The 27488-nt window shown below is 36.4% G+C and overlaps 1 protein-coding gene across 8 annotated transcripts in view; it reads right to left on the minus strand.

Moving 5' to 3' along the window:
- B3GNTL1 (UDP-GlcNAc:betaGal beta-1,3-N-acetylglucosaminyltransferase like 1) overlaps positions 1-27488 on the minus strand; it is a 127887-nt gene that overhangs the window by 84803 nt on the left and 15596 nt on the right. For all 8 annotated transcript variants that reach the window (XR_010073228.1, XM_063351636.1, XM_063351635.1 and 5 more), the window contains 2 exons: positions 23434-23499; positions 7195-7290 (listed from right to left, as the gene is read on the minus strand). Coding sequence is in view for 7 of the 8 variants with exons in the window: in XM_063351636.1 (XP_063207706.1) it covers positions 7195-7290; positions 23434-23499 (162 nt within the window). In the remaining variant the exon portion in view is untranslated. The remainder of the gene's footprint in view (positions 1-7194; positions 7291-23433; positions 23500-27488) is intronic.

Here is a 27488-nt window from a genome sequence, read left to right on the forward strand (position 1 = left end):
TCATTGCAAGTGATGCAAAAGGTTAAATCCACCCACATCATAGAAACCAACCCATCCAGAGAGGTGGCAAAGGACCAGCAGTTACACTAGAAGCCAGATGCAAGACCGTTTCCTTCCTTGTTGTACACCCCATGCATTGCAACCGCTCCGATTTCCGCTGGGGCCAGGGCTTGGCTGTCCCCCCCTAACCGCAGAGCACATGCCTGCTCCACCTCCTCTCCATGTCAGCAGGCCAGTTCTCAAAACGCGAGCTGCATACACAAGCACAGCTTCCACAGGAACCAGATACGCTAATCTTCCTTCAGTTCACGTAATTGCAATAAATGAATGGACAAATATCTAGTCTTTATGAAAAAGGACGCACTGCTCACAGCTACAGTTGACCCAAGCTAACGTTCTGAAAAGCTCACTATTATTTTTTTTTTTTTTTAATTTCATAACTTCAGTTCAAGAACTTCTAATCACAGTCCATTTGGCCAAGGCTGTACAAATAGAATAAAATTCCCATATCCCTGTTTGTCACACCTGCACTAAGAAAAAAATACATTAAAATCGAATTAATCATTAAATGTGGATTCTTATACTCAAAAGCTGTTAGACTGGACCAGAATCTGTTTTCTTTCCAGCAAAGAAAGAAAGAAAAAAGCCTCGAACTTAACAGTATAATATATATACAGTTAATACTTATGAGAGGATATGGTGGGTATAAATAGTTTATCATTCAGCTTCCTTAACTAGTTGAAAAATCAGAAAAGAACTACTGTAGAGACAAATGTCAAATGTGGCAGGGTGAGGTCAGCATAAAAAAATATTAAGAAACAAAATCTTGACTGTGATAGATCAAACTGGCCTTTAGACCTCCTATCCAACATGGGAAATAATGCTTTCACACTCACACGCTCCGATGCACCAATTACTATGGAAATACTCAGCTCTCCTGAAAATCTGGCCCAGTACTTTTATTACTAAAAGCTGAGACCAAAAAAGGAAGTGATTTTCCAATAATAAATAATATGCACTTAACTCGTGCTCATACACAATTTTTAAATGGTGAAAAACCATTCAGTGCCCAGTTGCACAAGACAATGCTTTTTCCTACATATAAGGCTATATTAGGGAGCTGCACTGCAGTAAAAATATGTTTGAAATCAGTAATTTTTATTACACTAAAAGCCACAGTAAAAATATTTCCCTTTTTTGTGGAATCAGCACTTTGATTCTCAAATTCAAAGAAAGAAAATTACAGGAAGTTAAGGGTGTATCTGCTCTGTGCTCTCGCACATGGAGGACCAACTGAAAAATAAACATCACTAAATTAGTTGGAAACTTGTATTTGGAGTAGGCTTTTTGTTTTGAAAGCAAAAAGAAAAGTTACAGCTTCTTCAACACCTCACCTATCATTTTAAAATAAAACCTGTGTTTTATCCCTCATCTGTTAGACAAAAGTAAAGTTTCCTTACGCTATAAAAGGCAATGCAATAGAAGCCCTGAGTGAAGTTTAAAGGCTGATTATTTGTAAGCCAGCATATCCACAGGATAAATATGGAAGATCAAACAAGAATAAACGGAGCATTCAGAAACTGGAAGTCATTAGTTGGTTCCATCCATGTTCCTAACTGCAGTCCTACATTAATAACCAACTCTGGATTTTATTTTTTCTTCTTGCCCTATTTTTTGAAGTAATTTCCAAAAGTACTAAGGAGACATAAATGTCAGTAATAGTTTGGAAAACAAATTATGCATTTCTGAAAATTTAATCCTCGATAGTTTTCCTTTACACTTGGCATTACCTGCCCATCTCTTAATATCAAATGTCTTAAGAAAAATGTTTTTTAGGATGCAAACATGTTGCATTCCATGTTGGTGTGACTGATGACTTAAAACACAAGAAAAGATCATCAGCTACAACAAATCATAGCTCAAATCAGAAGTAAACTGTTTTATACCTGCTTAATTTCAATGTCCATCAAAATCATATTATGCTTTTTCTGCCATACAAGTATCCATCATGCTGTAAGACTGCATTCATCAAAAACTTTTTGGAACAAAGCCAAACTTATCTTCCCAAGTTGCTTTTATACTATATTATAGTGTTTCTGTTCCATTTAAATATTACTATGAACTACATTCAAGCCTTGTTTAAGCATGCAAATTATCAAACAAAACATGAAAAGGAAAAGTCCAATTTATTTAACACTCTTTCCTCTATGGTACACCTTTAAACTCATGCGAAATTGCTAACACACAAAACAAAATCTGTATATGTTTCTGAACTACCGCAAACCTGGTTTTAAGTTCAAAAATATTTGACCCTGAGATGCCTTCACATAAAGCCCCACTAGGAAGTTCTAATTGTGCCTGGAGTTCACAGATGTGGGTAAGCCACTTCTCATTAAGCTTTCCAGAACTCCATGAACCCCTTTGACAGGCATTTTCAAACAGAAAGATAAATATTGACTAGCTTGTGAAACTTTGTTTCATTCTCCTCCAGAGGAGAAAAAAGGATCAACCACAAAAGGAAGCAGCCAATTGTTTCTCTTCTTACATGGTATATACTTAATCCCATACAAACGAGTAAAATTTACTGTAATTAACCAGCTTGTGACTTTGGTTCTTTCACTCAGTAGAAAAACATCCATCGGGACTTCACTATTAACGATGCATTTTTAGATAAAGCGGGTGAAGGAAGAGGAAACCGTGACAAAAAGCCCAGGAAAGTATCGAGTGTCTTTTCATTGAATGACAACAAGCACAAGCGAGCTGTTAATAGTGGCAAAGATACAGAGGGGCAGGGGGAATATCAATCACCCTTTGTTTAGTTCATCCATTCTTAAGCAAGAAAGACTTACCCTCTGTCCAGATTTTGCCTTTACTAATACAACCAGACAACAGGCCTTGCATACATCCACTTTCAGATTGCCACCTCAATTATTATTTCACTTCTGACACACCAACAACCAACCCTGGCAGTTATGAAGTTGGAACTTGCTCTGTGAGTAGACAAAACAGATGCCCTGAGCCAGAGATACTCAATCTGTGGCCCACCTGGAAAATTCATCCTACCTGCAATCTACTCCTACCAGCTTTATACCAGTAAGAAGCTGCCTATTGAGATACGTGATGATGACAATGCAATATCGAGTGTATCAAATTTATGGAAAAGGTCCAGCTGTCTTATCAGGTCCTTCAACAAGCTACACGCTCGACTCATCCAAAGTGCTGGTTCTATTTCCAAATGGATGATTCCAAATAGATTCCAAATCCATCCAGATTTGTAGCATGAACTTTTATCAAATATTAATTAAACTCTAATATAGGAAGACTTAGTAAGTAGATAAACATAGCTTTTTAAACCTGTTAGCTAAATTTAACAGGCACCTGCAACAGCACAGAAAAGTGTATGTTACGAAACTCTAACATGTTAATTATTCTTCTACTATCAGGTGGTGCAGAGAGATAATTGGTACAACTACAAATCACCTGTGAAAACTTCCAGATTTATCCAACACAAAGAGCTCTGAGATAATCTGCAAAGTACAGTCTGTATCAGGAAGCAATACAGACACATTACAGTGTACAACAGACATGCAGAATCATCATGTTTTGTTCAGACTTGTTATTTTTCTAAATCGGGACAGTCCAGTCTTACCAACCACAGAGCCCGCTCCTTTTTGCAAGAGTCTCCTCACATACCACTCTAGGCTCGCAGTCTGCTTTCTAACAACCATATGAAAGCAGAGAAGTCTCTTGTCTTTGGGGAAGAAAAAATGGCAGGTCAGATGGAATTATGCTTCAGGCTGAATATAATACTTCACAGGCTGTGAGACTAAAGTAACCTAAAGCAGTGATTTAATGACATGGATATGAACTCAGCTGTGCTACTTACAGTCAGCGACAATCCTTAAAAACTACATGTATAAATATTTGTGTAATTAATCCAACCTTAAAATCATTCAGACATTTTTACTTATACAGCACAGTAAAATTTCCAGTGTGCAAGAAGAGCTAACATGATCAAACTACAATCACATTTCAGACGCAATTCAGACTCGGATATCCTGGAGGATTAGTTTTAATATACATTTTTTCCACTTACTCCCACATCATAACAGTCAGTTCTCTTAATTTGTTTGCTCACTTTCTTCCTGTACCTGTGACTGTGCTCTGCATTTACTGAACAGTTTAAATTATCCTTTTTTTTTTTTTCACTATTGGCCAGAGAGATATCAAGTCTACCAAAACACATATACAGGTATTTTAAGGCTTATATTAGCACACCTATAATAGTATATTTTAATCATTCATCATTTATGCAGGAGATAACCTTAAACAAGCAAATATTAAATCTTTTTAAAAGTAGTTTTCTCATTATTATGCTCTCTTTGTACTCTCTTACTCTCACCACGCTCTCTGGGGTATATATTCTGAAATTTCACGCATACCATAAAGTATCTTTGGAATGTTACAGTATAATTGTTTAGAGAAACATTTAATGGATGAGTAAGCATCAAGAGGCCATAGCTAAGGGAAAAGAAAAGTTGAAATGCTAGAAGCATTTTGTATTGAATGATCTTCTCAGCATGAGGACAGGGGATGGACATTTGATCCAAAAATCTGGTATTGACTCAAGTGATATAAAACCAGCAGCCAGCACCGAGGCATAAAGCCATCCAACCACCTAACAAAACATCTGCTACCACCCACCTCTTTCAAACTGGACTTCAGTCACTGTCTAGTAAAGCAATCAAATGCTATAGGATATTATTTGATTCATAACATGAATATTACGATAGGGGATTACATGATCTTGACAATTGGATTATTTTTTTTAATTGGTTGCTTGGTTTCCCAATTTAGAGCACAAATAATTTGCATATGCATGATACAGAAATGCAACAGAAGTAACTGGAAAAAACACTGGGCACTGAGTACAGAGACAGCTAAAAAAAGCTGAACATTCTTTCACTACAGGAAACTGCTGGAGACAATATGCTGTAAATTAAAGCCAATTTTCCTGAATTCCCTAAAGGACTACTCCTCCCAGAGATTCTGCAAATCCATTAGCAAAGACCCATCATTATAGTTTCCTTATTTACTGAAGAAAGTTTAAAAAAGCACATCCAAAATAAAATATAGGGTGCATTGAGGGCAGGGGAGTGGGACAAATCCAGCCCAATCTTACATAATTGATTCCTATCCTGAGTATTAGACAACAGCTGAGATGGTTCTTACTCCCCAGTCATCCTCCTCCTCCCCATACTTTCTTAAGTCCAGGAAAGCAAAATAATTACCTCCCTACCTGAATTTCTGATCCGAAGAATGGATAGCGAGGCAGGAGAGATGCCCTATGCTGACATGCGCTGCTCTGGAAATCAAGCAGTCCTTTTAGCACCACAGTTAGAAAAACCAAACTTCCTACAGGCTTCTGCCACAGCTGAAGCTTGTCTTATGATTGGGCACCTAAAATCTCTGTCCAAGTGGATTCTGTGGTGCTCAACCGCATATGAATTGCAGCTGGAGCAGCACAATCTCTCCTAGCTTCATACTTCCACAGAATTTTCAGAAACCTAGTGTCTTTGAGGAACTTCTATTTCTGCACTAAATTTGGTAGAAAACAGGTAACAAGTTAAAAAAAAAATATTTAGGAATGCATTATTAGTGTGATTCTATAAATCTCATCTTGTTAATAAACTCATGGACAAGTAGCACAAGTTCTGCTATGGAGCCTTCTAATTCCAAACCAAATATGTTTTCCAAAATTCCTCATCTATTTGTAAAATGTGTGAATCTAAATCATATGTAAAAATAATGGATTGCACATGCTGCTTGATTAAGGCTTTAAGAGGTATTTGTAGGCACATAAGATTGCAAGGGATTTCCCAGGTCACTGTATTTGCATCCTACTATCACAACCACTATATTAAATCATCTCTTCCAGAAGACATACATCCCCATCTTAAAATTAGTTTTCTTTTTGCATACCCCCCTTAAATAATCTCAGAATTAGGATATTTATTTTAATTTACAGCTTAATTCATTAAAGACCCCATCCAGTGGCCACTTAGATGAAACACTTCAGATTGTGTAGCACCATTTTTTTACCTTTTTCTTTCTCTTCTTTTCAACAACACAGTGACTCAGATATGGCTGTCCAATAAATTCACTGTCTTAAATCTTTTTTTTTTTTCTAATACCATACCGAAAAGCAAATCCAAATATTCCATGGGTAGCTTTTTCTGTAACTGCTTTCACTTGGTGAATTATAGGGAACCATAATACCACTGCTGATTTTAAAACAAGGTCTACAGATTAGTTCTTGTGTTACAATGACCATGCCAGAGCCTCTAAGTGCGTCTTTGGGGGTTAGGATAATGGGGAACACAACAGAGTTTACAATGAAGTCTAACAAACAAGGGTATGTTAATCTTTTCAGCCACTTAAATCAAGGAAAATCAAAAGCAAATGTCTCCCTACCATAACATCACAAAACCCGACCCCAAATACTTGCATCTTAATGCCTGCTGGGATGTTTTCTGCTAACCATCCATTAGATTTCTTATAATACTCAGTACACACATTCCTCCACAAGCTGGATTGATTTCTTCCACAGTTTAACTTGTTTTTGCCAAAGTCTCTTTTACTTCAGCATTGGCTGCCTGCCTAACGAAACAACCTTTCTTTATGCCAAAACTGTCATCTTCAGTTGCACAAGACGCATCTTACTTACAAACATGTATAATGTTTAATGCTCGAAGAAGTGCTATTTTAAAACGATATCTAGCAAAACTTAAACAGATACAGAAGCAGTCAGTACCTAACCTTAGGGGGGAAGGGAAATAATTCTAAAGAAGGATTTTTTTTCCTTTTGTGTTTAAATACACCTTTTAAAAAAGAAACCCTAAACTAATTATTAGAACACTAAAGCATATGCATTTAACCAGAGGCAGCTGTGAGAAATGTAAGGCTCACTCTGAACCTGATGTTGAAAGCTTCATTCTCACTCAGTGTGAAGTCTTCATTACACAATGATCACATGCACCATAAACTTGTCTCTTATTGAAAAGACTAGCCTTTAAGAATCTGATAACCTTAGGAAGTTATCAAGAATTGCTAATGATTGAAAAAAATCCATGTAAATAAAACTCTTGCTCAATTTTTCTGCTGTAATTTCAGTGACAGCTGAAACAAGAATACCTGTGTAAGAAGTTGTTCTTCGGTCAGATTATTGATCCAGCGAGTATACCGTTCAGTAGATTCCGGTGGCTCTCTTCTGACTTGGCAACCAATAATCTAAAGCAAAATGAGACAAATCACATAGTGTAAACTGCTGTATACCCACATGGTAACAAAATCATAAAATAAGCATTCAAAACATGGGAACTCCAAGAATTATCTATACACTCCTTATTAGCCTCCTTCTATGTTTATAATATAATATAATATAATATAATATAATATAATATAATATAATATAATATAATATAATATAATATAATATGTCACAGTTGCTCTGCTCAAATGTTAAATAGTTACAGACTTTCAAAGGTCTCTAGAAGACTAACATTGAGAAATGTCTTCCCAATAGCTTCAGTCTTGGGAATGTTTGAACCACTGTGGTTGAAATTGTCAAAGGAAAGTCATCCAAAGGCAGACATCTAGAATACAAAATTTCAACCTAAATAGTCGAAGTTTGGCAAATGGAAATTTGAACTTGGATAACACCAGACAATCCTACCAACAGTGCCGTGAACTATAATACCACACATTACTTGAAATTCATATAAAATAAGGAGAAAAAGAAATAATCTGTATTCTGATTTGTCTCGTTCATGGTAGAACAATGTAGACACCCCATTTTGATTTGTTCACTGAAGTATTATATATACCCATTCGAGCAGCATTTTCTTCTCTAATACTGTTCTGTAGCTGTATGGGCTAAACATTAGTTATAATATTCTGAACAGCTATTGGCATAATAAATAGCTTTCAATATGCCTGAAAACCAGAATATTAGAGGGATTTCATATTATCTGTAACTGCACAGACATATATTAGTGCAATTTCATACAAACACTAAACCGTTTGCTCTACCAATCTCTGGTTAGACAAGGAAGAAGCCAAGCAGAACCCCAGGAGTGCAGCTGTCCACATTCATAAGGAATGTAGCCGTATATGCTGAGCACAGCAAGTCGAACTCTTACAGGTATCTCTATTTACAGAGCTGTAAACTCCACACAGATGTAAGCAGTCAGGCTAGAATTCTGCACGTGCAGTTATGAATACTTTTGATGTGGGAATAAAAACACCAGGAAGAGATCTTGCTGTGGGACTGCTGGCAATGAAACATCACAATTTAGAATATGATTAAATACAATCAAAATAACAAACATAAAAAAGAAATCACGATTTGCTTATCCTACAAAACAAAATGTCTCTGAACTATGAAATTTCTCCTCAGTGACAACTATGAATTACTATGGACAACTTCAATCCTTATCCTAACTTTCTCCTGAATCACAGCTAAGTAATACTAGGGCATTTTCAGAAGGTTAACCCAAAATTCTTTTAAAATTAATATCAATTAGAAGAGTTCATAGGTAAGTTTTTAAAGGGGTCAGTCCACAGACATAAGAACTCCACAGAAGCTGCATCAAATGTACATAGATTTTGTTCTGTGAGGATGATTTTTATTTTAGAACGGAACTATTTACAGAACTCTTGCTGGTATTCATTAACCAAGTCAGACTATCTTCTCTTGCATAGCCTAGGATTTCATAACTTACAAAGACACTTTACAAATCTAGGCATGAATGTCAGAATGGAAAAATTACATAGCGCTTTTTTCTCAAAAGGTATTCTGTAAGAATACAATATGGAAACTTAGTTTCTTTATTCAAATAGTCACAGCCTAAGCTGAACAAATGCAGAATCACAAACAGCTTTCACGAGGCAAGAGATAAAAATTTGTTTTTCTGAAAACCTGGTTTTCAATTAGAGCCAAGTAGTAAGTGCAGTCATCTCTTTCTATATAATTTGAAATTTTACTGAGAAGCAGAGGACAGAGTTTCATATTTTTATATTAATTTCTGACCAGTCTTACCATTTTCATAAAAGCTGTTGATAGTTTAAACAACCTAAAAAAAAAAAAAAGTTGAATCCAGGTGCTCAGCTAAAGGACTGTAATTCCCCAAAGTCCAAAAAACAATTGGTTCATATCTCAACTCCTTACACTTCCAGAGAAAATTGAACGGATTTGATCAATTATCTGTACATACACTCAAGGAGAGGTGAAGGCAGACAGAATAACTGTTATTAAATTGGATCCTGACAGCTCTTTTCTGTATCATGCATCACTTTGTGTAATTTCTAGAGTTTGACTTAGATTCTTAGCCAAAATTTCCTCCTATATCCATGTAGCCATATATATAATTCCATTGCACGCTCCAAATGACTTCTCTGAATTTTGGCTTGTAACAATGATTCTGCACTTACTGTACTGGTCTTACAATACTTAAAATACTTTGAGCCTTTGGGAATTGAAAACACCATAATTAGGAAAAAAATACTCATCAAATAAACAAGTTATTTAGGAATTACTGTTATTGCAGTGATGTTAATCCGGAACAGAAAAAACAATGCCATAACAAAGTTAGCATTTTGTAAGAAGTGAAATGTTCACACTTCCCTCTACCCTAACATAACAGCAAACTCTTTTGCACAGCACACAGGCTTCCTGCTTTCTTTTCACTTTCAGAACCAATACCACTCACGTCCGCTTTTAGCATCATCTTAAGAGATACGTTTTACAGACAAATCTTAAAATCGTTGCTATGCAATCAAATTTATTTGTAGATCCTCAGCCAAAGAGACTCCACACCTTTCTGCTCCTCAGCTGTACCATTCCTCTCCCAGCAGGACTGACTCATGACTGGGATCCTTGACTTACATGGTTGCAAGATAAACATCACCAACATAGAGTAACTCAACCTGAGCCTTCGACACAACTTCTGTAAAGCAGAGCTCATTTAAGCAGCTTCTTTCATCCAATCAAACTCTGGATTATTTAGAGTACAAATGGCTTCCTCTAGTTCCCCGGTGTAAGGTGTGGCATCAGAAGCAACTGCACACTGTTTCCCATTTCCTCTGGGTCTCACACAGCTTTTCTATTCACTTCACTGAAAATTTCCTTACAGCTTTTAAATGGAAGTGAAAGGTCTTTCACTGTTGCTTCTTTCATAAGTTTTTAAATCTTTGATAAAATTCTTTCTGGCCTGTTTCACACACATTCAGACTTTCAGATGACAAGAAACTCTCCACGCTAGAAATGCTTTCTTAAATATTTTGAGTATCCATTTCTATGCAAAAATGGAGTTCATCCAAGCTTCACCTTTTTGATCTAATTAGGCAAGTTTATTTTTATGTTACAGATGCTAACTATATACTGGCATATACCTGGACCCAGATCAAACTATGTAGTATATACAACAAATGCAATACACTTCATATTCCAACTGGGAAGTTGCTGTAATGCAATATTAATATTGTATAGGAAGCAGTAACATGAACTGTAAACAAAAAAAATGCTTTGGCTCATAGCAAAGAACTATAGCACGTCACGGACTAATCAAGAGAGAAAATCATGAGAATCCCTTCTGCTACAACATCAGATGAGGTAATTCACTTTCTAGACAGACAATTACTTTACTTATGTATTAAATGTAACTTATAGCTTATTTAGCTATTTATTTAATTGCTTCAGTGGTGGCTTCTTGGGAGAGAAATAAAAAATAATTTTAAATTTATGGCAGCAAGAGACAGTAATGTGTAAGAATATTAAGAACGTAAAATAGTGATCGGGTTTTATCTTAACTACCAACAAATGCATATGCTGAAAAAACATACAAGTAACTTTTAAAAACATAAACGACTTTAAATGATCTTTGTGGGGAGAAGTGGCCAAATAGAAGCACATAGCTTATGGCCTGGTGGCCCTTCCTTCAGCTCCCACTTCACAGAAGGGCCAGGCCGCTGGTACCTGCCAGTCCTGTCCAGATGGTCTCAGACAGCTTGAGGTGGCAAAACATCATCGCTTCTCTATGCTTAGGCACCTGAATCTCTCTGCTCTACCACTTCACATGATCAGCAGTGGAGTTAATTGTATCTAAATAAGATTAGCAGAATAAAAGTCACGGATATGTACTTTATGCCACTATATTTAAAATATTTTCAGGAGTTGAGCACCAGAATACAAATATAACTATGCTACAATTAAAACAGTACAAATAATAATATAAAAATAGGATAATGGAGTTCTCCATGAAACCAATGCTCCAAATTGGTGACAGTAGGCTGGGTTAGCCATGATGTACGAAACACAAGTCTAACGAGCACATTCAACTACTTGTTGATCAATACACAGTTCAGAAGTACGATCACGTTCAGAGGAACTAGGCAAGATTATCACATACGTTACAAAATTGTACTACGGGCACACATAGTCACTGTTCTGTGAGTTACAAAATTGTTCCAATGAAATACAAGAATATTTCAGTTGAACATCTCTTATGTTCAAAAATCAGCATTCTGTAACCAGCAGCAATATCAGCCACTCTCTTACATGCCAGAACTTGTTCCAACTTTTCACTAGCGTTTGTTTTTAAATGCATTATTCAGGTAGAGATGTTTCCTATTTTCATCATTTTAGGTTTTTCTGTTTTCCCTTGCACATATAAATGGAAAAGGAAGCGGGTGAGAGGAAGCAAAGATTAAATGAGCTGACAGTAATTAAAAACAACAGAGTTTCTGCAGATGTGGCGCTTTTTTTTGTTGCCTTTTTTTTTTTTTTTTTTTTTTTCAAATCACTACAGCTTCCCCTGGGACAAAGAATCTTTCTTATTCAGGAGAAAGCCTATGGGTCAGAACCCTCCTGTTGTACTAAAGAGGAAATGATGATGAAAAATTAGTTGGTCTCCAATTTTAACCAATTTTTTCCATCCTAGTTTTATAAAAACAGGAAATTAACAAAGACAGGCAAAAGCATAAACTATAAGGTAGTAGGCACCTAGCACCTACTACATACATACACGTGATTTCTTCATGTAATATCTCTTCTCTTAAGGAACTTAGTTTTATGAAGTTTTTTTAATTAACCAACTAATAATGATATTGAAGCAGGTATTGAAAAAATATGTATTTTTAGCAAGCAGAAATCCACAGTTTTCTGGTCCTAAATAAATTGCTTTCCTCAACTTAAATGAAATGCAGCTTTCAAAGGTTAAGTACAAAACTTTCCACACACTGAGAGAAAGTGCGCAGTGTTGTTTCATGTTAGAAATATGACGACTAAATGACGTAAACCTCCTAGAAGATAATGTAATTAGCTACTTAGTGAAGCTTTAATTAGAAGTATCATGACATCTGATCCTAGATAATGTTCTATAAGAAAGCCTACTCAAATAACAAGCCCTTCTCTCCCGTGCACAATGCCTTTCTCCCCAACATGCCTGTTTATGAGCGCCCACAGAGGGCCATTTCCTAAACTAAAAAAGCTATTAGGAGACATTTACCTCATCCTGAATGTTTAAGAAAAGTTTTTTGTTAATCATGCCTACATCTTGACGTATAAAGGAAAGGTAGACGTCACCTGTGCTGTCTCCAAACTCTACTTCTATTATTTTTGTTGTATTGATTTCCACACACACACTCCCCTCAGTTGATGTGACACTGCAAAGATGTCCTGAAATTCAAAGGAAAGCTTGACAGGAGAGTGACAATTTTTCTCTCTGTATTGATTTCTTTGGTTTTCATCCATGTAATATTTTAAATATTATTTAGTTGTAAAAACTTTATGAAAGTTTTCATTTTCTTCCTGGGTAGGTACAGCCTCCCTCTTTATAAATACACATATATATATATATATATATTTGTCTGAAAGATCAGCAGAGCTTTAGGTACTGGTGCAGCACCTCTAGCTGTTACAAGTATGGATCAGCAGCGTCCCTAGTATCTTTTATTGGAAGCGCCAAGTAGAAATCTACCATGAAAAGAGCAATTGATTGAGACAGTCCAGGACTTCTTTTCAAGTAGACCTGGGAAATAGTGCTCGCAGCGTACTTTTTAATTGCACAGCTGTGACTCAGCACTACCTTGTCAGATCACCCTCTTCTCACAGAAAACATGATTAACACAATCTTTCACAAGTCTTTATTTGTAATTTACTCAGAATAGCTAGAACCTTATTACATTAACTAGCATGATTGTAAAACTAAGATTCAACCATATATAACCACAAAAACTAAAACATCTGCTTTAATCAGTAAGAAATTTATAGGGTACAGCAACAGCTAAACAGGCTAGATATTTATACCAACAATCAGCATTTTGGATTTTGAAAACAAGAATTAAAATTTATACTGTTAAAAATACTAAAACATTTTATTTAAATTATATTGTGTTTTTCTAGAGGTCCAGGGCCTTTTATTTTTTAATGCAGCAGAAAGATGAAATGATTGAAGATACCAGTGGCTGTAAAAAGGATCTTGTGACCATCATTTTGTGTAATCAAAAGGGAAAAATACATGGAAGGAATGGTTTTATGTGATTAAAATCTTTCCAAAATTATGTACTCGAGGAAGAAGGTGGTAAAATGTATTTTCTCTCCCCCTCATTTCCAACCAAGGAAACAGTGTTCCACAAAACACATGGCACCTATGATGCGATTTGCATTAGGTGTAAAGATACAAAACACTCTAGTGTATTTAAGGCATTTTTAAAAAATTATAAAATATGTTGATAGTGTTGACTCCCCAGAGAATCCCTTAGGTCAGATGAATACCCATTTCCACTGATGTTCTTATCTTGTGGCAATCCATTTTTAAGAACACCTGTTAAACCCTCTACTTGGCACTGGTTTGAGTCCAAAGTCCACAATAAGATGTTACATGTTTATTTTCAGCACATAAAAAAAAAAAGAGAGTAACTAAAACCCAAGGAAGTCTGAATTTTCTGTAGAGAATTTATGTGAAAATCAAGAAGTCAAGGTGGTGCAATCAGAATGAGCACAGCTGAGCATCATACCACACCTACATTTAAAAAGGATGTTTTCATGCATATGAAATCATGGAGTAGGAACATCACATTTTTAGAAAAACTTCAAGGAAGTATCACTGAAGAGATACTAGAGCACGTCTGTAGACACTACAGCACATTACATGAGTTTCAGAAGTCATTTCTGAAGGCAAATGAGCAAGCCCCAGTATTTTGATAACTAGCTTAGGTAGGAAAAAGTCCCAGGCCTCAGAAGCCCTCATTCAAAATCTGCCATCCTGGGATAAACCAACATCCTGGCTCAACCTTTATAAATATGAGTACACACATAATCTGAATTTGATGCAAATGAAGTAAACTCAACCAGTCCTTTGCATAAAGCTTAAGAACCGTCAAAAAGAACAATATGTTTGCATAATTTCTATTTTAAAACTAATTTCTGTTGTGTCTGTAGCTCCACAAAGTAGGACTGGATTAATAATAGTTGTCAGGACAGCAAAATACCTAAACACGAGGAGGAGGGGATCTTGATTTTCAAACGTTTATTACTTCAGACGTAGTTTTAAAAATGAAATATGCTGAAAGTCCACATTACAATCAGACATTCATGAATATCAAACTCTAGTAATAACAATCGTTTGATGGGGTTATTGGCATGTGGAGGCCATATTAAATACAAATTTAATTACAAAGTGGTGTAAGTTGGGATGTTTCTCATTTGGGATATTTGATTAAATGTATAACAGACTTAAGCTGACATTGTGACTTTGAAAACGCACTGTGGTTTTTCAGAAATACCAAATTTAAAAGAATCTTTAAGGAAGCTGCCTAATAAAAAGCAAAGACACAGCTGAATTCCAGCAGATCTGGGTGATACACATGGAAAGGCCCAATTAGTAAAAACCATCGTAAGAATAATACTCTCATTGTCAAACAAAGAATTTTCATATTCTTCAGTGCAGAAAAAGAAAAGGAATCATATTTTCTCCTCCTAAACATACTCCACTGTCACCACTTTAGAATAAAACCTTCACACGACTGCTGCTCTCATTTCTACCCTCCATACCAAAAGATGATTATTGAAATATTACAAATAACTTTTCAAACCCCCTAATGACAGTTTCCTGAAGTTATAAATATATTTTATTTTTTTTCCTGAGTATCTGTACTGGATAGCCTTAATTTAGAGTTACATTTTCCATAGGCTGAAGAAAAATGTTAAAGACTTGTAGTTTGTTTACAGTGTGCAGAATATGGGAACTGAGTATGAAGTACTGAAGTTCCAACGAGAATAGTTATGCTAGTCCATGAAAATATTTCTCTGGACATTTTTTTCTCCTACATCAAAAATAAACTGATTTTGGACAATCGACAATTGTAGGTAATCTCCTCAGGGAAATAATCTCATTTTCCCCTCTGTCCGTACCAAAGATGGACCAGAGCCTCCTCAGATCTACTTAGTCCATTTAGTGGAGCAAATTCCTATCAACAGGGTTAACCAAACAAGTTTGACCTATTCATCTATCCTTCAAGACATGCCAGTATCCAATTCATTTCTCTTTAATAGCTGTTTTATGAATTAATGCTTATATTAAAGCTAAATTCTATAGGCACTGCTTGCTAGGACATGCCTGGGCAACACACACCCTGATCTCTCAAACATGCTGAGCAAGGGAGACAGAAGAAGAGCTGATGCAAATTAACTAAGCCAAAACAAAGATTACTTAAATTCTACACGATGAAGATTTTAATCCAGTTCATGTCCAAAATAAAAGCATTTCTTGCTAAGATATATGCAACAACTGGAAGACAAAACAATAAAAGGGAGATTGGTAAAACCTCGGTAGCAGGCACAGAATGAGAGATCACCAACAACCGTTAACTTGTTGCACACAGGAAGGACAGAATTTAAGTAGAGGGGCTTTTCTATCACATCAGACAGCTAATAGTTCAGTATTATGTAGTTATGTTTAATGACAGTTTAGCAAAGCTTCACACATGCTTATTATCTCTTCACACCTGCCAAATTACATCCAAGATACTCCTTACCTATTTTTTGCAGTCCAGACTAAAACACTGTCTAATTTAAGTAGAGAAAAGGTAATAAAATCCCTCAGGAATAAAGGCTTAGACTACAGAACACCATTGTTGACCACTTCCTTAAAACAGTAGATGAGGAATGGCAAAGCCACTCTGGAAGAAAATTCGCATCTTCTCACTCCTGAATGAAGTCCTCATTCATTGCATCACACTACTTCGATCAACCAAGACTTGATCATAGAATTGTTTGGGTTGGAAGGGACCTTTGAAGGCCATCTAGTCCCACCCCCCTGCCATGAGCAGGGACATCTTCAACTAGATCAGGTTGCTCTGAGCCCCGTTCAACCTGACCTTGAATATTCCTAGGGATGGGACATCTACCACCTCTCTGGGCAACCTGGGCCAGTGTTTCACCACCCTCATTGTTAAAAATTTCTTCCTTACATCTAGCCTGAATCTACCCTCTTTCAGTTAAAACCATTACCCCTTGTCCTATTGCAGCAGGCCCTGCTAAGAAGTTTGTCCCCATCTTTCTTGTAATTCCTTTTAAGTACTGAAAGGCCACTATAAGATCTCTCCAGACCCTTCTCTTGTCCAGGCTGAACAACTCCAACTCTGTCAGCCTGTCCGCACAGTAGAGGGGCTCCAGCCCTCGGATCATCTTCATGGCCCTCCTCTAGACCCGCTCCGACAGGTCCATGTCCTTCTGATGTTGGGGGCCCAAGAGCTGGATGCAGTACTCCAGGTGGGGTCTCACCAGAGCGGAGCAGAGGGACAGAATCACCTCCCTCGCCCTGCTGGCCACACTGCTGGGGATGCAGCCCAGGATGCGGGTGGCTTTCTGGGTTGCGAGCACACATTGCCAGCTCATATACAGCTTTTCACCCACCAGTACCCCCAAGTCCTCAACAGGGCTGCTCTCCATCCCTTCATCCCCCAGCCTGTATTGATACTGGGGGCTGCCCCCACTCAGGTGCAGGACCCTGCACTTGGCCTTGTTGCATCTCAAAAGCTCCTGAGGGTAGGTCCTCTACAGGCAGATACAACCTCAGTCTGCCTGTGTTCCAGGCTGACAAGAAGCTGTAAAGCAGCTGTGAGAGCAGATAGAAGCCCTGCTAATACTGTTGTAAGGCAGGAAATATTAGGTGGGGTTCAGCACTGCTCTAATCTCAGATACAGAGTTTTCAGCTGAAGCAAGCGTCTCTCTGCTCACGCCCCCCACGAAGATATACTCTTAGTATAGCACAGATTTTTTCACTGTGTAACATCATACTGTGATCCAAATACGCTGAATAGTTCATGAACGCATTTAGATTTCAGGTCACTTATTAATGAGTTTACTAAAGACTGGCAACTACACTAGAACAGCAAGATATCTAATAAACTGTTCGTTTGCATGGTTTCCAGTTAAAAAAAAAAGTACCAGGTGCAATTATACGAACCCCCATACAAGTTTCTGAATTTCAATTAGTACTACGTAACAAAAGACTATTTTAAGAACAAGACATATGTATAGGAGACATGCATCATCTCAATTTTGCCAGCTCTAGCCATACTAGCAAGGCTACCTTGTTCATTAGATAAAATAAATCCATGTCTAAGTGCAATGTAATTACCCAACTGCATAATAACAATTTTGACTCCCACGAAAAAGTACAGAGAGGAAGCACAGCATGTAGTCTGAAAGGTAATCTGTTATTTTCAGGAGTACTCTAACAGTAGAGTAATAAGAAGATACAGCAAACAAAAGGCTTTAAGATCTTTCAGAGGTGACCAAACTCCATTGGTATGTGGAATGTGAAATCACTACACCCTGAGGACTGACAATATTCCCAAATTGCTACTGTTGACTGCCAATATATAAGGTGACCTCCTTCCTTATTTTTCTTCCCATTTTTATTTTTTATCCATCCTCCCTTTCATCATGAAGCAGCCTGGCCTGGCACAGGTGGATAAAACAATCTTCTGCCTTTATTCCAGACTTGTGATAATAAGCAGAAACAAAAAAAACCCCACAAACGCGATATATTATGGCACAGCTGCTCAGTAAAAGGTTACACTGAAAAGTTTCTGTTGTACAAGCCAGTATAGTGGGTGATGCTGCACTGAAATTCTGTCACAGGGGTTCTACATGTGCAATCGCACACCCGAGATGAGATGGAAACTGTTCTAGATGTTTTTCCCCCACTAGTTGAGGACACAATGTCTTTACTCAACAAAACAAATCACTTGGAACATGCTATTTACATGCAGTGCTCTTTTTTGTATACAAAACAACCAGTGCACACACTGACTTAAAGAGCTGCTCTGATATGCAAGACAGCATATGGAAATTGGCTCAGACTACCTAGGATTACCTCCTTCCCTTCAAGGACAAGAGCTAGATCTAAAATATGGAACTCACTGACAAATGATGTAAGAATGTTTATTAATCTTTTTGCACTCGGAAGACAACAAAACCCAGTATTTGTTCAGCCATTCTCACAATACTGCTCTCTTAGATTAACTCATACAAACCCCCTGTCTCTTGCCAATATAAAAATAGTTGAAGCACTGTTGTTCTTTAGGTAATTTGAAGAAGAATCATCTAACCATTTTAGTCACAAAAAAGAAAAAGTGAAATGGTTCAAACTAGTGGGTTCGAACAGTGCTCAATAAACAATAGGTAAGGAAAATGAGGGAGGGGGGGGAAAAAACCCCAGTCTTTCTAAGATGTAATAGAAATGAGTAACAGGTTTAGGCAAGCAGAATGGCACAGCATACAGTAACTATACATAAACCTCATCTATTACACTAAAACTTTTAAAATCAAGAAATGTATGTGTCCAGACCAAGAGAAAATTTAAAAAGAAAAAAAGATTTAATTTCTAATTTTAGTTTGTGAGCTTCAGTGGGGGTGGTGGAAGGAGATACAACGCTTTGGCCTAGAGTTGTGCCTTAAAGAAAGGATGAAGCTCTGCTACCTCAGTCATTTGTTCATTTCTCCAATTCATTTGCTGATTGCACAATATCTGTTTACAGCTTTCCCAGAGGCAGATGAACAGGTCTGTGAACTGGCAGTGTCATGCACTGTTCAAATTCACCCAATCCAACCAACTGTCTTAGAGTCACGTTAACCATCAAAGATATGCAGAACGTAGTCAGTTGGTTAACACATTCAGATAATGCAATAGGTTAAAATGGCCTTAGGCGTTACAGCTCTTGGTCTAAATCCAAGCTAAAGAATACGCCAAAATTTTGCTTTAGAGATGCAAAACAGTGAGAATTTCTCATTGAAGAAATGCTAATATTTATACTCATTGTTCTCTCACATGCCCAGGTATCCTACATTTTTGAGAAAAAGGCTAGTTATTTTACGACAAAAAGAAAGGTGTTCATTCAGACACTGGTACAGATTCTCCTCTTATTCAGTCAGTGAAAACAAAGGGAAATAACATTCTTTATTTCTTTTGCCCACATTTTGATTCCAGCCATTGGGAAGACGCAAGATACAGTGGAGAAGAGCTTAGCTATTTTCTAAGCAATTCTGCAGAAAGAAAGATGTAAGAATTGGAAGCCACATGCTGTTCATGTGCACAGTCATATTGTGGGGGCACACACATACTCGAATTAAACAACAGTGTGAGGGAAGAATAAAGTAACACCATGCCCAGCAGACAAAATGGTGTCCAAAACCATTCAGCGTGGCTCTAAGACAGATGAGAAGGTCAGAGGGTTTTGAGTGTGTGGATTGGGAAACAACTTTGAAACTGCACATTTCCTGGGCTACTCCAAACTCAAAAGCCTTCTTCAACAGAAGACTAGTATGTACACAAAGGTGTTCTTCTGGAGGAGATCCATAAGTATAACTAAATTAAGATATGAAGGCCTGCCTTTTTCAGAATTAAGGGAAATGTGTTCTTGAATCTTTCCACTCATTAGCTGCCGATGAAGTATACATGATTTGTGGTTGGTAAATAAGCAACACCTGGCTTACTCTGGAGAAATGGGATAGATGCTGCCTCTAGGGATAAACAGAAAGCTAAAGCAAGAAACTTCAGTAACAGTTGTTCATTCTCTAGTAACAAAGTCGTTCTTATCTGATTAGAGCATAAGCAATTTGAAGGCACGTTTGTATGCAGCATATGTGCACGTGTGCACTGGACAATCAGTGCCAAAAGGTTGGCAGCTATTATATTATCGATAGACAGTACAGTGTCCCTTCAAACTGCTAAAAGTTGGTATTCATATTGAGCTAGCAGAGCTAAAGAATTTGCAGTATAAATACGTAAAGTCTTAAAAACCTGTGTCTTCTAAAAGTGTCCTAATTATAGAATCCCTGCCAACACGACTTGGATATAATGTAAAATATTCACCAGAGGACAGGATGATAGCGGTTCTAGAGAGCTGCATTTAATAAAATCATAATGCATTAGTAATTTGTCTTCTGAGATCCAAAATCCTCCACTCTAAATGTTACTGATGAACAGTTCCATCTTACAAGGCTTTTAAAAAAAGTCTTCAAGATAAGAATAGCTTAAGATAGTAGAGATGAATTTGCTCGTGCTCTTTAAAGCACAATTAAGTAGTTGGAGACTTTTCTTACCTGTAAATCTATAATAGTAACAACAGTAAACTGAAGCCTCCAATATTAGACTCCACTGGGAATTCTGGCTCTCAGTTACAACCAGCAAAGCCAGGATTAGGAACAAGATTTCGGAAAGTATACACTGAAACTACATAAAGTCAAAAATCCAGGTCAGAAGACGTTGCAAAACAGTGGAAAGTCCAAGTCTGCAAATTAGAATTTCAGGAACAAACCAAAAAAGCTCACTGCTTCACAGGCATTTCTCAAGCTTCTGCTTTTTTTTTTTTTTTTTTTTTTTTTTTTTTTTTTTTTTTTTTTTTTTTTTAAATCCTCCACCTACTCTGGTTTATCATACTGACTGAAGCTAGGGCAAGAACTTCAAATACAGAACAGAACTTTATTCAAACATCCTGAACCATCTTCCAAGGCCAGAAAATTGAATGGCATGATCATTCTGAGAACAGTAGAGAGATTATTCATTTAAGAACAACAGTCCAGGCTGACATTGGTCAGTAGATTTGTGGCCAGAAGGTCAACTTTTCTTTTCTCAAAGTAACTCAAGTTGTGTCAGAACTTTTGGGGAGCTCTGGACCAAACAGATGCATTTGCTCACCAGGAACAGATGTTCCCATTTCTCCTTTCAGGCCTCTGAATTAGAGTTCCATAAAACGTAACATTAACCCAGAATGTACACTTCACGTAGGCATTAAAAACATTTTTATACCTGTAAAATGGAAAAACATGTTCCATTAAATTAAAACACAGATTCATTTTTGCCGTCGTAGGGTTCAAGAAGGAAAATCCTCATATATAAAAGGCAACACAAGGCAAGAGCTAATAGAAACTAAAAACCAGAAGAAGTTTATAGAAAAGAAAAAAGGAAAAAAAAAAAGAAAACCAAGGTCATTGTCCAAAAAGGTACAAGGAAACCCTCCAATTCAGTAGAAAGTCGAGAGCAAATGCTGGCATGAGGCAGGCTCCAGCCAGATGTACTATCTCTATGCCCTATGAGGAGCACACGCACATCTACCGTTTTTCTTAAGGTTTAAAATCTCAGGCCTTTCTCTCCATTCGTTTCTGAAAATTTTTACACTTTCCTAAATTGAAGATTTTAGGTACTAACATGTCAGATAACTGAGAGGTGGAAACCCTTATTTCCCATGCTAAGTCACGCTGACTTTGGCTAGTTTTATTTAGCGAAGCGCAAAGCTCAATTTAAGCTTTGCAGATAGGCCAGTAGTACCACACTAAAACAGGACCACAAGTTTAAGTTAGTTTAGGGCATTTGAAGAACAAGTTTGTGTTGCTTAGACTATATCATGAAGAAATGCCCTCCAGTCTACTCAGGCACTCATTATTACTTATTTGATTGTCATTTAATAGTTCATACTGGATGTTGTTAGGCATTAAAGTATAATAAAATATAAACAAAACAGTTGAAGTGTTTTCTAAATAGACTCCAATCTGTTCATTTGAAATTAGTCTAATTTTAAAAAAGTCTTAATACACAGATATAGAAGGCATATAAGTGAGAAATATGACAGCTCTTAGCACTGGTTTCTATAAAACAAGCTTACTGGATCAACTTGCCTCTCCGGTTTTTTGGCATTTTACTACAGAATTACATTAACTGATTGGTATCAGAACAAAACCAACTTTCGATGGATCATTTTATTATGTTCACAATGTGAATTAGATTTAACTGCTACTCAGGTACTACTAAAACTATAATTTGATAAATTACATTGTAAGGATTATCATATTTCATAAGAGGCCTACTACAGGTGGTGTGATGAGCAGGTACATATCCCACCACTAAGCAGCAGGTTGCTTGGCAGACACTCTGCAGCTGGAAAAACAGCAATAATCTCTACTTTGAAGCAAGTGTGTTTCAGAGGCAAAGTTCAAAAGGTGTTTAATTCCCAGAGAGTGATAATCCTAAAACTGTCTATTTTGTTCTGAGACTTGCGGGAAACGTCTTGCACATTGAAATAAGTCTCAGTAGAGAAAAGGTCAGAGATGTGAAAACAATAAGCCTGTTTTTGCCAAGCATTACTGATTGATAGGAATACAAACTCAGTTTTCAAGTTTATAAAGGAGTATCTATGTCGATAACATTGACAAATAAAGTAATTGCCATAACAAATTATTTATTATCTTCAGGGAAGTACAACATATATACAAACTGTCTCTAAAGGATACTGGCCCTAATCACAGAAATTTATTTAAAATCAAAATCATATAGATTATAAAACAAGTATCTTACAGAATGTTTTTGAGAGTTTCTTTCACAAGAATAAAGAATGGCATTAAGAATGTTTTCTTTTGCAGGCAGGCAGGGGGAGAAACATCCATTTAACTGTAGGCCAATTTATTAATGGTAACAACCCATACATTCCTTACAGTTTACAGTTTCTTAAATATTAAAAACAAATACACCATACCTGTAGCTCATCCTTTGCAGCTTTTCACATTACTTAGGCTACATTAAGAAAGGCATTCTTCTTTAGATTACATACATTAGTGAAACCTGTATACTTATTTGAAAAAGAGTATCATTGTCATAATGCCATTTGGTTTACTGAACAGAGAAAATAAATGGAAAAAGTTCAATCAAAGCTACTATTCAGTGCAAGGATTAAAAAATAAAGGAAAAGAATACACTGGTTATTGCTTTGCCTCCACCAGCCCTACTGTGAAATTTTCATATCCTTTTAAAGATGTATCCGGCACTCTGTAAAAGAAAAACACGCAAATACACACAAGAAAGAAGTACTCACACTGTTTGGGTGTTGAATGGCAGCTTCGTGCTGCAGTCTAACCCGCTGTGGCATCATCACATCATCCTGGAATAAATAGCACACTGTTACTGAACATAAAAAGCATCACAGTACAGTACTCAGGCACGCATTAGAATATGCTGCTAAATTAACATCATTTTACTGGCTTGCAGTCAGAAATACAAAGGGAACAAATATTAAGGGACTTCACACTTTTAGTGGATTAAACTCAACCCTATTTAAATTGGAAGTGATCAAAACTACTACGTAACAACAGTGTTGTGATCTCAACATATATCTTATGGGCACTCATACATGTTACATTTCTAAAGAAATTCACCACCTCGTTAACAACTCTAATAGCAGTACTGGCAGTATGTGGGGACAAGGAACCAACCTTGATTAAAAGCCTGAGATTTGAGGCATTCTAGCAATATGATGAAACGTTCTTTGTAGTCTGGCTGTACCTTGTTTCAGTGATAAGGAAAAGCCTTCTGTCTCTAGATCTAACAGTATGTCATATTTCATGAGCACAAAAACTAGTATTCGTGAAATGATAAAATTCTAAGGTAAAAAAAAAAAAAAGAGGAAACAAAAAGAAAAAACCCGCACTCATAAAATGACACCACCTAGATTTAAATTTAATGTTAGTACTTCTTTCACCTGTAGCATAAAGGAATAATTTTGTTTACATACAAAAAGACAGGTTGCCTTGTAAAGAGTTAGTAACCTTGCTATCCTTCCTCGAACAGATAGGAGATATTCTTTTCAAATTATATTATTTCTGTTCAAAATTATATCCTTTCTAGACTACAGTTTTACAGTCTGTTAAAATGCCCAACTGTAGCACAAATTTTCTTCCCTAAATTTAGTCTCCTGAGGTTTCTACCTATATACTTTTCCATTTTGGTGCCATATTTCTTCCCCTTTAAAGGATTAGTTCAGTCATTCTTAGATGCTGGTTAAAGCTAACACAGCCTATTTCTTCTCAGAATATTCCCAAATGACCCTATCTTATCAGGCAAACATAACTCAAAGGAGCCCTGAATTCCTGTTCTAAATCCATTCTTTTAACAGTTCCTCACATTAAAATCACTCTAAAGAGATTCTTAAAGTAAAAAAATCCAAATATTGAATTTCCAATGACTTTCACATTAAAACTTTCAGTCAAATCAATGGCAACAAAAAAAAAATATTAGTGCTTAAATAGCTAAAGCTTAGAGTTGAATGACTTTGATATAAAGGTGACGCTATAGTTTTATCAAAAACAACACATGGATGAAAAAAGTTTTAGAAGTAGATCCAACTATTAAATACAATTCAAGGTTAAAGATAAAACAAATGAATAATAAAACTGACCCTTATCATATGCAAGTTTATAAAAGATGAAAGGAATACACTGTCAAAAGCATTTTTCTGTATTTTGTATTTAAGATATATTTAGTTATAAGCTTAAGAGTTACTGATTTTCAAAGCCAACAGACTGAAAAAAACCCTTCTGATTTCTTAACCTCTGTGCACCAGTTACTTCAAAACCAAAATGACATTATTTACCATCTAATCCACTTTATCAATAAGGCTGATTGTACCTCAACCAGAGTTCAGGTACTGTATCAAGCAAATGTTCTAATAAAACATTTACCCTATTTCCCATTTCTTTATGTGAAATACAGAGCTGATTTTTGTAAATTAAAACCCATTTTTCATAGGAACAATAGGAGATATATTTTAACTGAGCTTTGTTCACTCCTTTACGAATTACTTAGGATTCTTAGGCGTCTTCTTGTTAAATCCAAAAAAATGAGAATGCAAAAGAAATCTATCAAAAAGCACAGAATTGCAATGCTTTGAACAATGTTACTATTATCTCTTATAAGACACAACATATGCTCTTGCGCTAAAAGATTCCACTGTTTATGATCCTGCGCAACAGAGATAAATTTAACAGAACTCATACATTCACAAAAATGAAAAATAATCTACTTGATTTAAAAAGGTTAAATCAGCGTGGAAAGTATTCAAACCAAATTCAAATATTCTATTCACCAAACAGGTCAATGCCATGTTTTTATAAGCAGACAACTTGACAGGAAAGGTCTAGTTCCCCCTAACAAAACACTATGTCATTTTGATGCTATTGGCAAAACTAACAAGTCTACAGATTTGGGTCTTAGGCTATCGCCAAGATCATCAGTATTCTGCAAAATCCAGCCAAAGAGGGGACACTATAACCACAAAAACTTCAAAATGCCTTTTTTTATTAATACATCTTTGTTCTCTAATGCTGTAAAGCTCTATGAACTCTGATCCTGAATGACTTGTAAATTTATTTTTTTTTTTAAAATAATTTTGTCTTTTTTTTATTAACAATTTTACACATATGATGTATTGCTATATAGTTCTGTCCAGGTTCATGGAAGAAGAAAGGAAGAAAAAAGAAAAAGAATCCCAAATAGAATAATAAAGCAATTAGGCAATGAAGAAGAGCAGCACAAATTACAAATCACACCCCAGACAAAACTGAGTCACATCAGTCATTTAGCTTTTTAGACTCAGGTTGGGTAACTCTAAAAGCAAGCAAACTGCAAAATCCAACTTCAACGCTTTGCAGATTCTTTGCTATTGATGACTCGGCAGGTAACCACAAAGCAGAAAAAAACAGAATATATTAATACAGAAATAATCTTAAGTAATGTGGTTGTACTCTAGGCCAGTGTTAAAAAAACAAATGAACTTCTAATGAGTAAAACCAAAGAGACTGTACCCCAAAATAAGAGCATACTGAAGTTTTTTCAACTTCATAGGCCATTGATAGGAGTGAGACGCCCAACCATGCATTGTACTGGTAAGAGTTTATGGAGTTTAAGCAACTATAGTATTAGACAACTACAATGTTAAAATATTTTATCTGGCTGTACATTACGTAATCATAAATTTTCTATCAAAACTGTTGTGTTTATGATATTGAATTCAGCAACTATGTTGCAAGACTGTGATTTACAGTCAACAGAGTTTGGTCACCTTTTTTGCTTTAAAACTGAGAATAAAACATCGGTAATTAGAAAAACAATCTCCAAATTATTTTTCACTCATGTCATGTCAGATCAAAATAGAAAGTACGTATCTGAATGTAGCTGCTGTATCAAAAAAGGGAAGTATATTTAGTTTGTTTCTGTCTCCTAGGCGCGGGCAGGGAAGATAACAAGGCTAGCAGTGAATTACATTGAATATATAATTTTAAAAAACAGAAGTTTCCACTGAAGTTCAATTTTCCCTGTTAACATGGAAGTCTCTACCAGTTGTCTCCTAGCAGATAGAAGGCAGACAGGATGGAGAGATTCCCCCACTGAAACAATGGACAAAAGAACAGATGCTAAATAAATGCATGCCTTCACTAAGCATACACTTGCAATAGGATAGCTAAATAAAAAAGAACCTGTAAGTAAATCTATTTTCATGTGACCCCACTCACCAAACTTAGTAGATAAATTAAGAAACATCTCAGATAATAGCTGGGTTTACTGTCATCTAAATATGTGCATACACACAATGCAAATAAGACCAAACAAACAGGTAAACAGCAAGAAATAAAGCAACATAAACAGAAACCTACTTTAGACACTCAACCCAGAATTTATAGGAATTCTGTTGATTACAAACATGCTTCCTGTTCTGCAGTGCCCGTTCTGAGTAGGAAAACAATTTGCTGAAAGATGGGAGAATGAAAAGGACTTTATTTCAGATGAAACGCCAGCAGGGATTTCTAAACAAGCCCAGATGTGCTTCTGCCAGTGGGGGGCTGTGATCTCCACCACCTTTCAGTCCGACAGGCACTCCGCCTGCTTGTGTTCCTATCAAATGTATCCCTTCTGCAGAAAGCTGGCTTGCTCCTGTCAAGTTCCACACTCACAAATGCTGCCAAATCAGAAATGCTATACAGCCATCGGCTGGGTTGTTCCCCTTCCAACCAGAGGCACCGTTCTTTATAAAAAACACACACAATTTATACTGAGCTAATTGTTTTGCTTTACTTTACTCGTATGTTTAGCTGAAGG

This window comes from Chroicocephalus ridibundus, chromosome 14, assembly GCF_963924245.1.
Source record: "Chroicocephalus ridibundus chromosome 14, bChrRid1.1, whole genome shotgun sequence".
Lineage (NCBI taxonomy): Eukaryota > Metazoa > Chordata > Aves > Charadriiformes > Laridae > Chroicocephalus > Chroicocephalus ridibundus.